The sequence below is a fragment of the Colias croceus genome, chromosome 21 (genome assembly GCF_905220415.1).
Source record: "Colias croceus chromosome 21, ilColCroc2.1".
NCBI classification, from domain to species: domain Eukaryota; kingdom Metazoa; phylum Arthropoda; class Insecta; order Lepidoptera; family Pieridae; genus Colias; species Colias croceus.
The window spans coordinates 1421659-1437928 of record NC_059557.1 but is presented as its reverse complement, the minus strand read 5'-3'; the positions used below and the strand labels follow the sequence as shown (position 1 = coordinate 1437928).

At 35.9% G+C, this 16270-nt stretch overlaps 1 protein-coding gene across 1 annotated transcript; it reads left to right on the top strand.

Moving 5' to 3' along the window:
* Positions 1-300: 300 nt before the first annotated feature.
* LOC123701537 lies at positions 301-8224 on the top strand. The gene is made up of 6 exons (XM_045649040.1): positions 301-1253; positions 1410-1423; positions 1745-1984; positions 2555-2740; positions 2873-3024; positions 8195-8224. The coding sequence occupies exons 1-6, from the start codon at positions 301-303 to the stop codon at positions 8222-8224; spliced, it is 1575 nt and encodes a 524-aa protein (XP_045504996.1).
* Positions 8225-16270: the final 8046 nt, after the last annotated feature.

Here is a 16270-nt window from a genome sequence, read left to right as displayed (position 1 = left end):
TCGTGACTGGCAAGGAGTTCCACAAGCGGATTGCTTGAACGGAAAAGGAAGAATGGAAAAAATTGGAAGAATGGGAAGGTATATGAAGGGTAAGATTTTCAGCTGATCGTAAGTTCGTATTCCTAGTGCCTGTGGTGTATTAGCATTATGCATTATCTGTGGATCATAATTGCTATGTGGGTATTTGTAAAATAAATGTCAGTCTTGATCTGTGATCTTGTTGTACGTTATTTATTCCCGTGTTAATTCCTTAATTCTATCTTATAAATATCTTATAAATATAACATATTGGCGACGAGGATGGCGAACGACGTTCCTACAACCAATTTGAACATAAAAGAATTTAACAGTGCAACTTGTAAGTGGAGTACATACGTGAGCCAGTTGAAGGCGTGGTTCGACATACATAACCTAAACGCTGCATCACGTACTAAATATTTGATTGCTGTAGTGGGTGCGGAAACTTTGGATTTAATTATCGATTTATGTTACCCTAAAAAACCCGAGGACTTAAATTTCGATGAAATCGCGACGAAAGTGCGCAACCACCTAATTCCAAAAAAATGTGAGATCGCCGAACGGATGTCTTTTCGCGCTTGCAAACAAGAAGCCGGTCAATCTTTGAACGATTTCATGGCACGGTTGAAACAGATGGCGAGGAATTGCAATTTTGAAGGAACTAAATATTTGGAAGAAAATCTGAGGGATCAGTTTGTTTACGGAATTCGTAGTGATACCATTCGCTTTCGATTATTAACGGAAGAGACTTTAACGTACGCTCGAGCGACAGAGATTGCGTTATCTTTGGAAGCCGCCGATCGAGACTCGCGAGCGGCAGCGGAGCCGCATGGGCAGGCGGAAGCGGTGCACGCGGTGTACGGCTCGCGGCGGCGCGGGCCAGCGGAGGAGCGCGCGGCGGCGGCGCGAGGCGGCGCGCCGGGCGGCCGGTCGCGACGGAGCGGCGCGGGCGCGGGCGCGGGCTCGCGCAGGCAGCGCAGCGCGGCCGCGGGGCCGACGTGCTGGCGGTGTGCGGGCCAGCACGCTCCAGATTTGTGTAGTTTCAGTAAAGTGTTGTGTTATGTGTGCGGCCAGCGTGGTCATATAGCCAAGGTTTGCAAAAAGCGTAAAAGTGAAAGGGTTAATCACTTGGAGAGTGATGAATCGAGTGTCGGTGAAGAGTTTACGGACAATTGTGAGACTGTAGGTATTTATACGATGGATATATGTGGCGAGAAGTACGATAATAGTCCTTGGTATGTAAAGTTAAGCATTAATGGGGTTTTAATTGATATGCAGGTCGATAGTGGCGCAGGAGTGAGTGTGATTCCTATTTTATTGTATAAGAAATATTTTTCTCACATGTCTATAACGCCTACTAATGTTAATTTAAAAATGTATAACGGGCACAGTGTTAAGCCGATGGGTAAAATAAAATGCGATATTTTGTACAAAAATAAAAGTGCTTATAATTTAGATTTAATTATTGTCGATAGCGATGCGACTTCCGCTCTGTTGGGTCGGCAGTGGATGAAAGCATTAAATATTAAATGTATTAACATTAATAGTTTAGAACCGAATAAATCGCATGACGACATTGACGCAGTTCAGTTAATGCGGCACGATGACATATGTAGGCAATTAATGCGTAAATATCCGAATGTATTTAAATCTGGAATCGGTACCTATAATGGCCCAGAGGTTAATTTAAAATTGAAATCAGACGCACGGCCCATTTTCTGTAAAGCTCGTTTGATTCCATACTCACTTCGTAACGCGGTCGATAAAGAATTAGCCCGTCTCCAACAAGAAGGTATAATCTCACCCGTGGACACCAGCGAGTGGGGTACTCCTATTGTACCGGTTATTAAAAGTAATGGAGATATTCGTTTGTGCGGGGATTTTAAGATAACATTAAATCCGGTGTTGTTAGACGACAAATATCCGATTCCTAGAATCGAAGACATTTTTTGTGAGTTGCAAGGAGGTAAATTATTTAGTAAAATCGATTTAAGTCATGCGTATCAGCAATTGAAGCTGTCGGATGAATCTAAACTCATGTGTTGTATTGTGACTCATAGAGGTATATTTTGTTATAACAGATTACCGTTCGGAATTAAAACGGCCGTGAGTATTTTTCAACGATTTATCGACAAATTAATTAAATTAAAGTTTGTTACAACATTTATCGACGATATTTTAATAACGGGTGTTGATGACGCAGATCATATGAAACGATTAATGAGAGTGTTTGATATTTTATCGCAAGCGGGCCTTAAAGTAGCCCCTAATAAATGTAAATTTTTTCAGAGATCCGTTTCATACTTAGGACATGTTATTGATGCGCATGGATTAAGAACGGAAAGAGTGAAAATTGATGTAATTAAATCAACGCCTGTACCGTGTAATGTGTCACAATTAAAAGCGTTTTTAGGTCTCGTTAATTACTATGCAAAATTTTTACCCAACCTTAGTACTGTACTATATCCTTTGCATAATTTATTAAAAAAAAATGTTAAATTTATTTGGTGTACTAATTGTAATAACTCTTTTAAAGAAATCAAGAGAATGTTGTCAGATGACCTGGTGTTGGTCCATTATAACCCTAATTTACCATTGCGCTTATATTGTGACGCGTCGCCGTACGGTGTCGGCGCGGCCCTAATGCAGCGCGACGCTAACAATGCACCCGATTCCGAGCGTCCCGTGGCTCACGCGTCGCGTACCTTGACTGCGTCCGAACGTAACTATGCTCAGATTTGTAGGGAAGGCTTAGCGGTTATATTTGCTGTACATAAATTTCATTGTTATTTGTATGGCAGACAATTTACTCTAATCACTGATTGTAAACCGTTAGCAAATATTTTTTATCAAGAAAAAAGTATTCCGCGCATGGTGGCGGGGCGGTTGCAGCGTTGGGCGGTTATTTTAGCGGAATATAATTATAGAATTGAGTGCGTTCGATCAGATAAGAATTGCGTGGCGGACGCGTTATCGCGATTGCCGTCCAAACAATTAGACGCTGCGGTATGTAACAATGAATCATTTGAATTTTTTTTGTTGAAAGTTCTTTATCGATAACTTACCGCGACATAGCTCAGTCTACAAAGAAAGACATAATTTTATCTAAGGTACTTATATTTTTAAGGCAAAACTGGGAATTTTGTTTAGATGATAAATTTAAGTTATTTTGGAAAGTACGTGACGCCCTAAGTATTGAACAAGAATGTATTATGTTCGGATTACGAGTAGTTATACCGAGTGATCTACGTGAGCGTGTATTAGCAGCTTTGCATTCAACTCATCAAGGTATCGTGCGCATGAAATCATTTGCGAGAAGTTATGTGTGGTGGCCGGGGTTAGATAAGGATTTAGAGCGTATTTGCAATGATTGTCGTACGTGTGCGATGGTTCGGCCGGCGCCGGCGCGTGCGGCTACCCATCCGTGGGAGTGGCCGCAGGTAGCTTGGTACAGGGTTCATGTAGATTTTTTAAGCCCAAAACTGAACGTATATTATTTTATTCTCATTGATGCATACTCTAAATGGATTGAAGCATTTTTGGTTAAATGTACAAGTGCCGATGTTACTATTAACTGTCTTAGAGGGATTTTCGCTCGTTTCGGTTATCCTTATGAATTAGTTTCGGACAATGGTCCACCATTTAGTAGTAAACAATTTGCTGAGTACCTAGGTGTCGTCCATGTTAAGCATATTTTAGTTTCTCCATATAAACCAAGTAGCAATGGGGCGGCTGAGAATTCTGTTAAATTAATTAAAAATTGCCTTAAGAAAGCGGTATTAGATGGCGTAGATTGTGATGAAGCCCTGCAAAATTTTCTATTAATGTACCGTAATACAAAACATTGTACCACAGGGCGTTCGCCATCTGAGTTGTTGCTTAAAAAAAATGTTAGGACTGCGTTTGATTCACTTAAACCCGATTTGAATGAAATGATTCGACAGAAACAACACAAACAAATAATATCGAATAGACCGACTCGTGAGTTCTCACTTGGTGATAAAGTACTATTTAGAAAATATAGAAATAATAAATCATTTTGGGTAGAGGGAGTTATTTTAGATAGACTAGGACCCCTTTCCTATAAGGTGGGAGAAGGGGAAATGGCACATAAAAGACACATTGATCAACTCAGAGCTTATAAAAATTATTCGGGATCCGTGGAGCACAGTAACCAAGAAGACGTTGAGTGTAAAATTGCTTCTAAAATCGTTACTACCTTTCCCACGGAAGGTGGCTTAATGTCATGTCGACCTGATACATATAGTGTCTTGAATGGTCGTCCAGTCCGGGCTCGCCGAGCCCCGGTTAGGTACGGTTTCGAGTAAAATCTATTGCGTTAATTATGGTCTTTGTTTCATAGCTAAGTTATTTTTAAGATGTTCTACTAGCATAAGTTCAAGGTTGTTTTAGTTTGTGTAAGAGTGCTCGATACGGCTATGTTTGTAGTCATATTTATATTCTTATATATTTCGATTGGTGTCGGGGAGATGTGGTGTATTAGCATTATGCATTATCTGTGGATCATAATTGCTATGTGGGTATTTGTAAAATAAATGTCAGTCTTGATCTGTGATCTTGTTGTACGTTATTTATTCCCGTGTTAATTCCTTAATTCTATCTTATAAATATCTTATAAATATAACAGTGCCAAGGAATTCAAAATTAGCTTTTAAGTAGGAAGGTGATGTGGGATTAAAGATAATGGAATAAAGAGAGGCAAGGATATGTGTATTCCGGCGGAAGCGGATGGGGAGCCACTGAAGTCTTGACCGAAATTCCGAAACATGGTCATACTTGCGCAGACCATAAATGAACCGCACAGCAAAATTTTGTAACCGCTCAAGTTTATTAAGTTGTTCTTGAGTTAGATTAGTAAGACATACGTCAGCGTAGTCAAGGATTGGCAGAAGTAAGGATTGGGCCAGCAAAATTTTGGTGGGAATGGGAAGCAAATTACGCAATCGACGCAAACTAGAGGCGGCAGCAAATACTTTGGAACTTATGTTTTTAATCTGCTGAGACCATGACAAAGTTTCGTCTAGTATAATACCGAGATTTTTAACAGATTTACTGTAAGGAACAGTAGTACCATCAAGTACAATCGGTGGCAGAGTCGTCCAATTAATCCTAGAAAGGAGACTTTGGCTGCCAAATATAATTGTTTGAGATTTTGAAGGATTTAAACTCAGTCCAAAAGATTTACTCCAATCAGATATGTGTGAGAGGTTACGATTTATACAGTTCACAGCTTCAGGTAAATCAGTCAAAGTGGCTTGTGAATAAATTTGGAGATCATCAGCGTAGAGGTGATAATGTGAGGTCAGTCTTGTGGTAACACAATTTATAAAAATCGCAAATAAGAGAGGTGATAGAACGCCCCCTTGTGGTACACCAGCACTTACGTCACACCAGGAAGAAAAAGTATTTTCAACCTTAACGCGTTGTCGACGGCCGTGCAAGTAGGAACGAAACCATTCTATTGCCGCAGGGGATATATTGACGGAAAGCAGTACACTCAACAATACATCATAATCAACTGTATTGAACGCATTGCTAAAGTCCAACAGTGTCAAAATTGTAAGCTCTTTGTTATCCATTCCTCGACGTATGTCATCAGTAATTTTCAAAAGGGCTGTAGTCGTACTATGACCGGGGCGGAAACCAGATTGATAGGGATCAAGGAGACAATTGGCATGAAGAAACTGGGATAGTTGTTGGTGGATGAGACGTTCAAGGAGCTTTGACAGGAAGGGTAAAATTGAGATAGGACGAAAATCGGATAGGGATGAAGGATTTCTTTTCTTAGGAATGGGAATGATACTAGCCTTTTTCCAGATATTAGGAAATACTCCAGTATCGAGGGAACAGTTTAGGATATGAGTTATGACAGGGACAATAATATCAAGGATGGGAACGATCATACTACGACTGACACCATCATCTCCGACTGCTTTAGAGGTAATCGATAAGATATTCTTCTCAACATCACTGCGAGCGATTTGCTTAAAAACGAACGGCGGGAAGCTAAAAGATGAAGTGTTTGAAATATTTTTAGATATTGTTGAGTGTTTATTGCCTTTGATGATTGCTATTGAACTTTGATGTTGGGACTTGAAAATTTTCAAATCCATTTTAAAAATCGTTATGAAATGATGTCAAAAGGCAAATGTTTGTATGAAATCCTGCTTACTTTAAGGTGAATTATTATATCTGAGAAATGGAGTTTAACTGAGAATACGATAATCTTCTCAGTTCTCATTCTTGATGTATCATAACAAAATATACAAAAAAGAAACTCAATAATAATACGATACTTGCCAACATTTTGAGAATTAAATATAATCTATAATTTAAGCACTAATTTTATCAGATTTACGCAAGCAAGACTATCACAAACCTTTTAATTTTAGATGTATACTAGCTGCTCCGCGCGGTTTCACCCCCGTTGCTCTACTCCTGTTGGTCGTAGCGTGATGATAATATATATATATGTAATTATATAGCCTATAACCTTCCTCGATAGGCTATCTAACACCGAAATAATTTTTCAAATCGGACCAGTAGTTCCCGAGATTAGCGCGTACAAACAAACAAACAAACTCTTCAGCTTTATATTATTATTAGTATAAATTTATAGCATTAAAATTAGAAATGTTCGCTTTTGCATTATCTGGTAGGTACTTACCTCAGCTTACGTTCAATCTCCATCAAAAAAGCAATAGTCAAAGATCTATTTAACATTATGCTATCTATTTGCGTGACATTACGCGTTTCGGAAAGGGAAGGCATAAAGAGCCTGATATGGTGCTAATGTGGCGAGATATTCTGGCTTAATGTGTGCGTTTTTTGATAATTTTCTATGTGTAGATTAATGCCTGTGTATTTGAGATAAGTTGGTAATTATAGTAAGTATAAATTAGTACTCAATAATGGTGTGCTCATTTCTATGTGTAATCTTCTTAATATATATAAATCTCGTGTCACAATGTTTGTCCTCAATGGACTCCTAAACCACTTAACCGATTATAATAAAAATTCGCACACCATGTGAAATAATAAAAATTCGATCCAACTTGAGAGATAGGATAGTTTAAATCTCAAATCGTTTTAGAGAAAGCGGGCGAAGCCGCGGGCGGTAAGCTAGTTAAAATATATAATGTAATTCATGATTTTATTTCTCTTTTGTATTATATCTTTATCAATGTATCTGAATCTTATTTTAGGTTAGTTGGAATTTTAATTTGATTGCACTTTTTAATGTAATACTTTACTTTTTGTTTTTGATATTAAATATTTTGTAAATCGAACGAAAGGAACATGTTTTTGTTTAGTTGTTATATGGTTTTTAGCTTAATATTTGACTAAACTTAAACGTATATACACACAAACACACACACACAACCTCACTCCTTACACACGCATATAAATACACATACATACTTCTGACATAATTATTGTATTGGTATTAATTTATCGCATTGTACAACTATATATTTTACATGCTTATTTACAAGTATTAAAATGTTCATATTCTTTTCATAAATAGATTATTATTATTTATTTTTTGATTCAGTTGTAACACTAATTAGTCTTATTGTTATGTAAACAAACGTTTCATAATTGTTAAACAAAAATCATCTACCGTGAAATTTTATAACAACTAATTATTAGGGTGGAGTGTCGTTGTATGAAAAAAAAATTTTTTTGTTAACTCGTAATGGAACTATTACCAAAAGTTGTGTTAATGTATAGATCTTCTATAGCCAAAATATTTTTGAAATTGGTCAATTAGAAATACTGCCCCAAGTAACTTCAAGTTTGAGAAATTTCAAAAATTTCGAGAATTTTTCTCCCTTTGTTTTTTATGATTTAATAAGATTTCTAAAACTTTGTAATACAATTTAGGTTAGATAAAAGTCAATTTTTCAATATTATCGCCTAGGACATCACTAGTACCACCCCCGCGACCCCCGCGGTCCCGCTAGTTACTGGCAAAAAACGGAAATTTTTTAAACTTCAGTGCGCGTCGACTATTGTGCCAGATATTTCTAACGTACAAGATTTGAGCTCCGATCAACAGTAGATACCTGTATGATATTTGTATGGCTATTAATTGCGGTCATTGTAGTATAAGTTTATCCAAAAAGAATCCTGGCAAAATTTTTCATTCCAGGTGGCTCACGATGGCAAACAGACTACTTAGATTATACGTTTCGACAACGTCTCCTACGGAAAACCTAAATACACTTGGTAACATTTATTTTGAATGTTTACGCACCTATGTGGTTTTTCATTGAAACAAAACCAACATGTATTTATGGTGCAAAACATTTGCATAAAACCATTATTCTTTCGAGGTACCTCCCCGAACACCTGAAAATGATAGTAGATCCAGTCATACAACGAAATGGTTTCTTTGGTCATACAGAGAATATTTTGTTGGCTATGTTGGCTGTCGAAAGAAAAAATATAAGAGTTTTGGCACTACGTAAAATCCTTAAGGCACGTGATTCAGCAGTTAGGGGCGTGAGAGAATTTAAGGTTCCTCAATTAAATTTCAATGCTGTTGACTACATTGACATCGTCATTTGGAATGATGTGGTCGTCACGGAGCCTCCAATTTGAAAAAAAAACATAAGCACAAGCATAATTCGAGTGCATTGAGACGCCTGAAAAAATTGATCATTTTATAATACCTCTTCTAAAAAAGTACCCTTTTCACACCCAAGCTACAGAGAGGTGTGTTAAAATAGTAACAGAAGCCTCTGCTGCAGTGTGTGGTCCAATAAGAAGAGATGGATTCATACGAACCCGCCTTCTATCACGTAAAATTATGCCTGTTTTTGAAACAAAAAAAGATTACAAAACACATTGATTTTTTTATTTTTTGCAATTTTTTTTGTCGAAACACCAGTTATAATTTTCCATAATTTAGTTCCATGTTTTTATAATTATGATAATACGGGTAGTTTCTAAGCTAATAAAAGTAATTTTTATTGAAAATTTACTGTTTTATTAATCTCCATCAAACATCTAAATATTGTCTAAAAAGTGTATTTTCTCAAAATATCAGAGGGCTTGGGGCAGTATTTCCATAAATATATCAAGAAATTTAAATATACAGTTATAAATGTAATCATATCTGACAACTTTTGGCAATAGTTCCATTTCGAAATTCCAAAAAAAAATATTACGCTCCACCCTACTAATTATGTTTATTTATTTAATCGTGATTTGTTTATAAATATAAGTCACTATTTATAAATTAGCATGTTAATGTAAGTCAAAGTGTGCTAAGCCACCTATTTAAGGTAGTAAATCTGAATATTATAAAGCTGAAGAGTTTGTTTGTTTGTACGTGCAAATATCAGTAACAACTAGTCCGATTTGAAGAATTCTTTCGGTATTAGATAGTCCATTTATTGAGGAAGGCTATAGTATATATATCATTACCTACGCTAAAATCAACAGGAGCGGAGCAATGCGGGTAAAACCGCGGGGCATAGCTAGTGTAAATATAATTCAAATTTGATGAAGACTGATATTATTTTTATCTGTTTGTATATTACAATTTGGCTTAATTATTACTATACTATTTAAAAAAAACATAGTTGCTAATACGATAGTTTTATAAATTGGAAGTTGCAAGTCACAAAATTTTCCAGGAAGAATTTGTGACTAACAAGAATTCTCACACACCAATACCAAAATACGAGCGTCTATTACCAGAATTAACAGGACAAAATACATCCGTACTGCGAATAACACAAATCCTCGGATTTTCTTACATCTACAGCGTTTATTTATGGATATTGGATAGCGATTACTTCAGTTATTTTTCTTGTTTAACTCAACGTTACTTACGTTTACGTCTTGGTAAGATGAAATTGCCTTGACAAGGAAATGAGTTTGGTAATTCATGTAATCTATACTAATGTTATAAAGCTGAAGAATTTGTTTGTTTGAACGCACTAATCTCAAGAACTACTAGTCCGATTTGAATAATTCTTTCGGTGTTGGATAGCCCATTTATCGAGGAAGGCTATAGGCTTTGTATCATCACGCTAAGACCAACAGAAGCGAGGACACGCGAGTGTAACCGCGGAGCGCAGCTAGTTTAACTTGACTTTTTAACTATAGAAAAATAACCATACTGCGAGATACAAAGACGATAACCTAGTGCTTTTAAAACGTATTTCAAATGCGTCTATTCAGAAAATAAGGTAAAATTATAATATTATAATGAACTTAAAATAAAGATGTGGCGATATATCACGGACAGAAAGATAACTTTTTAACCCTAGAAAGATAACCTACGCCTCTTATCTTATCGTTAAAGAAGCGTGTATAAATCGTCACATTACTGCATAGAGTACTATTTACTATCGTTAAATTAAAAGAAGAATTTTCAAACTTGTAACTTTAGAGAAAAGGTGATTAAAAACACTGCGAATACATACTTTATTATCATTTTTATTTCGTGTAGTTCGTGATACCCGATTAACTATATACTAAATATATAATTTAGTATATAGTAATATATTATCCCATCAAAAACATCCTGTAAAAAACCCAAGTCTCGCAGCTCAGTCTTTCTACCGTCAAAAGTTGTGAGATCCATGTAATACCAAGTCGGTTAATCTATTTAGTGTCTACTTGAAGGACCTTCTGTCTTAAGTTATTACATAAGTTATTATCATGCCAATATTAAAAATATTTAACGTTTTAAACAAATAGATCGACTTGGACATCGCTTGATTTGATTATTAGTATGTATCACACTACACAGCACGACGGGCCAGCGACCAACAGGAACGAGAGTTTCAATCGCGTGAGGCGCGAGAGACTAAAGAATCTAATATAATATTGTAATATTCATTTTGTTTTCATGCGATGTCCAAGTCGATCTATTTGTTTAAAACGTTAAATATTTTTAATATTGGCATGATAATAACTTATGTAATAACTTAAGACAGAAGGTCCTTCAAGTAGACACTAAATAGATTAACCGACTTGGTATTACATGGATCTCACAACTTTTGACGGTAGAAAGACTGAGCTGCGAGACTTGGGTTTTTTACAGGATGTTTTTGATGGGATCTCACTTCTTTTTGTAGAGCCTTTCTTTTTGATACCATCTACTTCTAACGAATTTTTTTAAAGGTCTTATGATATTTTCTTATTTTTATATGTAGTCTTCCTCTTTTTCTTTTCCGGTACTACTTCTTGAGCTTCAGCCACAGTTTTTCTCAAAGCCCACTCCCTGTCTCTATGGGCTTTTCTCGGAGGCTTTGATGTCTCAATTTTTGACAAGTCTGGACGGTAAATACTTCTTAATCTGTTGTATTCACAAATTGATGATTCCTGCGCTTTAATACTTCCAAAGTCGACATTAATGAGATGTAAACCGCCCAGACTTGTAACTCTCGAAAGTGCCACGTAAGCTTGACCGGATGTGAACACTGCAGTATATTTTTTAGTTGAGATTGTAAATTTTTGTTTGATCTTTTCCTTTGGACAGCTTCACGGTTAACATCGGGGTGGGAAATAGTGTAACGTAACACCGCTTCTCGATTAACTTCAGGATGAGAAGCAGTGTGACGCGACACTGCTTTTCGGTGAACTTCTGGGTAAGAAGCAGTGTAACGCGCTACAGCTGCTCTGTTAACATCCGGACATGAAGCACTGTAACGAGCTAATGTCTCCTTACGTTTTTCGGGGTTGTTCTGGCGGTAACGAGCCGCCGCTTCTTTAAGTTGTTGAGAACGGGAGAGCGACGAAGTTTTAGGTCTTCCTATAACCTTTTTAGGTCTTCCCCCCTTTTTAGGCAAGTTTGTATTATTTTTATCCTTATTATCATCATTCGGAGGCACTTCTGGAAGGAGCACTTCATAATGGCCGCCTAAGTAACTACCAGAAAATCGTAAACGTTTCACCGGATTTCCATAATCACCACCGAATGATCCTCTCAAAAGGCCGTTTTCGTAAACCTCGAAAGCGTACGGATACAAAGCTGCGGCAGCCATAAGTTCGGACACGGAGCCATAGGTAGTTGTTTTTACCATTGCCGTCGAGTACAGGTCGGCGTCAATGTAGGGGTCTCCGTGCTCGTCACACGTATACATTTTGAACTCGTCCCAATGCGCTACCACATACTCCACTATAGCAAGTCTAATCTCATACGACGACTCAGTATTCCCATACATAGAGAATGACAAAGAATGAAATAGACACGAACCATCACCAGGTATACGGACAATCCGGTGTGGGCATGGATGGTCATTCACATACAGTATTTCCGAATCCATTGCGACTACTAGTACTGGTAGATATGCAAGATTTAAGAATACAATTAATACTTAAACGTAACTTTGGTCTCGTTATTTCGACCGACACTATTAAGTAATTATATTTGAAGACTAAGGTATTTATGTAAGTTCCTTAAAATTAACCAAACAACATCCCAATCGTAAGCAAATAATATCAGTAAACTAATGAGCAAGCCTTTTAGTCGTAAATGTAATTTATCAATCGAAATTATAAATGAAAATCGCAAACTTATAGGTTAGGTTTCGAGGCACATCCGAACAGCATGAGGGCGCTCGCACGTATGCGTGCGGCTGCCGCTCGCTCGAAGGCATTCACATTTCATTGTTCTGTCATTTTGGCGTATATTTTGCTTGTCAGTCATAGAGTAAAATAGAGGCCAGTCTGTCTGTAAGGAGGCTAGTAGGGATGTGACCTCGATTCAGAAAAATCGATTACTCAATAATCGATTTTTTTTGTTTAGAAATAAATCGATTTGTGAAAAATCGATTTTTTAAAAAAAATAATCGATTTTTGTTTTCACCTCGACTTTTTATGCGAAAAAACCTATTCGATGTAAGGTAAAAGCCCCAATACCGGACCAAGTACCAGTACCAGAACACTCCATGCATTTATATATTTACCTATATATTTGTGAATATAGATATACAAATACATGGACGATGGATGGATGGCGCTGATTTTTTTATCGACTTGTTCAGTAAACTTACTTACCAATTTTTTCTTATTTCTGAAGTTAGCTGTCAGGTGTAAATTTTGAAATTTATCACAAATTAATTACAGTAAAAAAATGCTTCTAAAAATTTTCATTTGTAATTTTTATTAATTTTCACATGTGAAATTTTTGAATTAATTTTTTGAAGTGAAACTTCTTTATCGGGGTTGGGAAAAAATGTAGTGTAACATTTTTTCGTTACGCATGACATTTTTCCGTTACGCGCGATCTTTTTCTTATCCCTACCACGCGTGATTCGATGTATTTCTGTAAAGTTGCATATAATAAATTAAGTATTTTTTGAAAAATAAGGTCATAAAGAAGTTTCACTTCTTAAGTGTGTACACTAGTACACGCACACATTTTTTTTTATAATAATTTAATTGCCATCAAATATCATGAATATTTTTAGTCTGTCAAGTTTAGTGTCATAATTTGTCATCCATCGCACAGATAGCACTATTTACAAAAATCGTTTTAAATTGTGTTATTCTTATAATCGATTTATTAAAAATCGATTTTTACCAATAATAAAATCGATTAGAAAAAAATCGAAAATGGAAAAAAAATAATCGATTAAAGTAATAATCGATTATTTATTCACTTCCCTAGAGGCTAGTCGCGCCAACAATTTATATATAACAGATTTAAATTATAATATATTGTTTTATTAGATTTTCGTACTTCAAGACATGTCCAATCATGTGTTTTTCATTACGTCGACCATTTTACAAGTAATAATGTTGTTCAGTTTCATGGGCTAAACACACCCTTACCCACCGTATACCCCCTCCCTTGCCTCATATGGTAGGTACCTATCTACACCTATTAAATTTATAACCACCACCAACCACCAACTGCATAAATAACTTTGTAATCCCATATATTTATATGGGATTACAAAGTTATTGATGCAGTTGGTGTATTTTGAAAACTGGACCGAAATTACAAAATATTTAAGTTTTCCCATGATTAAGACACTAAACTCTATAAATATTCCAAATATGAAGCTTCTAAGTCTGCTAGAAGTGCCTTGGACTTTTGATGATCGGTGAGTCAGTGAGTGACAAAATTTAGAAACTTTAACAAGTTGTCATTCTTAAACTACTGGTTCAAATTGACTGAAATTTTAAATATTCCGTGTTTATACAATGGCGGATTAGTTACTGAAGATTCAGGTTTCTTGCTTTATCCACAACCGAATTATAGGGGGTCGAAAAAGGCCCGAATTGCTTCGAGAAAAGGATGGTACGGCCGTGCCGCTTTTTTTTTGCTCGACTTGGCGGGGGCACTGCCGTGCCCCCAGATAATATAGTGGTAATTTATGTCCGTTTGTGTACGATAAGTATGATGCCTAGCTCCTTATTTAGATTCCTAGATATATTCTATAGTTTAATTGTAAACCTAGGCCTGTGGACTGTAAGTGTAACTGTAAATTTGCATATGCAGCTTAAACTGTTTTGCAACTAACTACGTATGTCAATAGTAATAGAGTTTAGCAGGTAGATTGAAGCAATATCACAAAATTAGGATTAATTTTGTTGAGTGATTTCCGGCATATTCATTGTAGAGATATAACATTAAATTGAATATTACATTTAAATCATTAGAAATCCATTTAAAATATCTGGTGTGTAATAAACAGATACACATATTTCACTTCTATGTGCTATGATTATTTTTTGTAATTATTATTACATATATTCAAATCTAGCAGTAATAACAATATTATTACTATTAAATATAGTAGGTACGAGTATAGATAATTGTTTCTGTACTGTAAACTAATGCATTATTTAGGGACATTTTTATTTCTCTACATCGTATATTTACACTGTGATAGAATACAGCTCAAACTCCATTACCATTGCTATAAATTTACCTGTTTGTCTGTAATCCAAACTCTATTCCCATTACTACACGAAACCGTCCGTCCGTCCGAACAATGCAAGTTTGTTCATTACTGCACTCGAATGTGAAAACTTTAATTGTTTTAGTGTTTTAGTGTAAGAACTGTGTATTGTTTAAAATGGTCGTGCGCTTTTTAAGTCGAACGCTGCTTTTAAAGTTTGCGAAGAAAATATTGCTTCGCGAGTTCCACTTTTCGCATAATTTTACTCTGTGTTTTAGTTAAATGTGTGTTTTTGCGAAGTTTTTGTGATTATTAATCCTTAAAAAAGAAACAAATTTATAAAGTAATATATATAAATAAAATATTGTTACACTTAATTTTAGTATTGGTTAACTTTATCTGACATAGAATTTGAAGGAATAAATACTATTTTTTATATTTACTGCTATAAAAAAGTAACTTCAAAATCGTATCTAGAGAATCTGTTATCTATAATAAGACTACCTACATATAAATAATTAAAGTTCCCATGTGATTAAAATGATAATAAGATGTAGCTCTACATTTTTAAATTTATAAAGGACTAGGTTTCCGCCCGCGGCTTTGCCCGCGCAGTCAAAGAAAATCCCGTTCCCATGGGATTTCCGGGATAAAACCTATCCTATGTCCCGGGGTAAAAAGTAGCCTATGTCCTTTCTCGGGTATCAAAATATCTCCATACCAAATTTCATGAAAATTGGTTCAGTAGTTTAGGCGTGATTGAGTAACAGACAGACAGACAGAGTTACTTTCGCATTTATAATCCATACTAATATTATAAATGCGAAAGTAACTCTGTCTGTCTGTCTGTCTGTTACTCAATCACGCCTAAACTACTGAACCAATTTTATGAAATTTGGTATGGAGATATTTTGATACCCGAGAAAGGACATAGGCTACTTTTTATCCCGGGAAAATGACGCAATCCCGGAAACCCCAAGGGAACGGGTTTTTCTCTAACTGCGCGGGGGAAGCCGCGGGCGGAAACCTAGTATTAAATATGGATGGAAAAAAATCGATCAACTTTCTATTCTTTGAAAATTTATATTTATTAAAGCATTTAAATGCCATAAAACCAAACATATCAAATTCATCTCTACATTAACCAAAATTTCTATTTTCACTCATTTCAATAGTTTACAAATTACATCGCAGTAAAATAAAACACGCCTTATTTTTATAAAAGTATATTGTAATCACCAAATAGCTTTAATCCAAACCCGCTCATTTACATAAGCTATATGTACAAACAACGTTGCTAATAAAAGGATTTTTAACGCAACGCTGCAGTACGATGCTTGATAGAGCACTGCGAA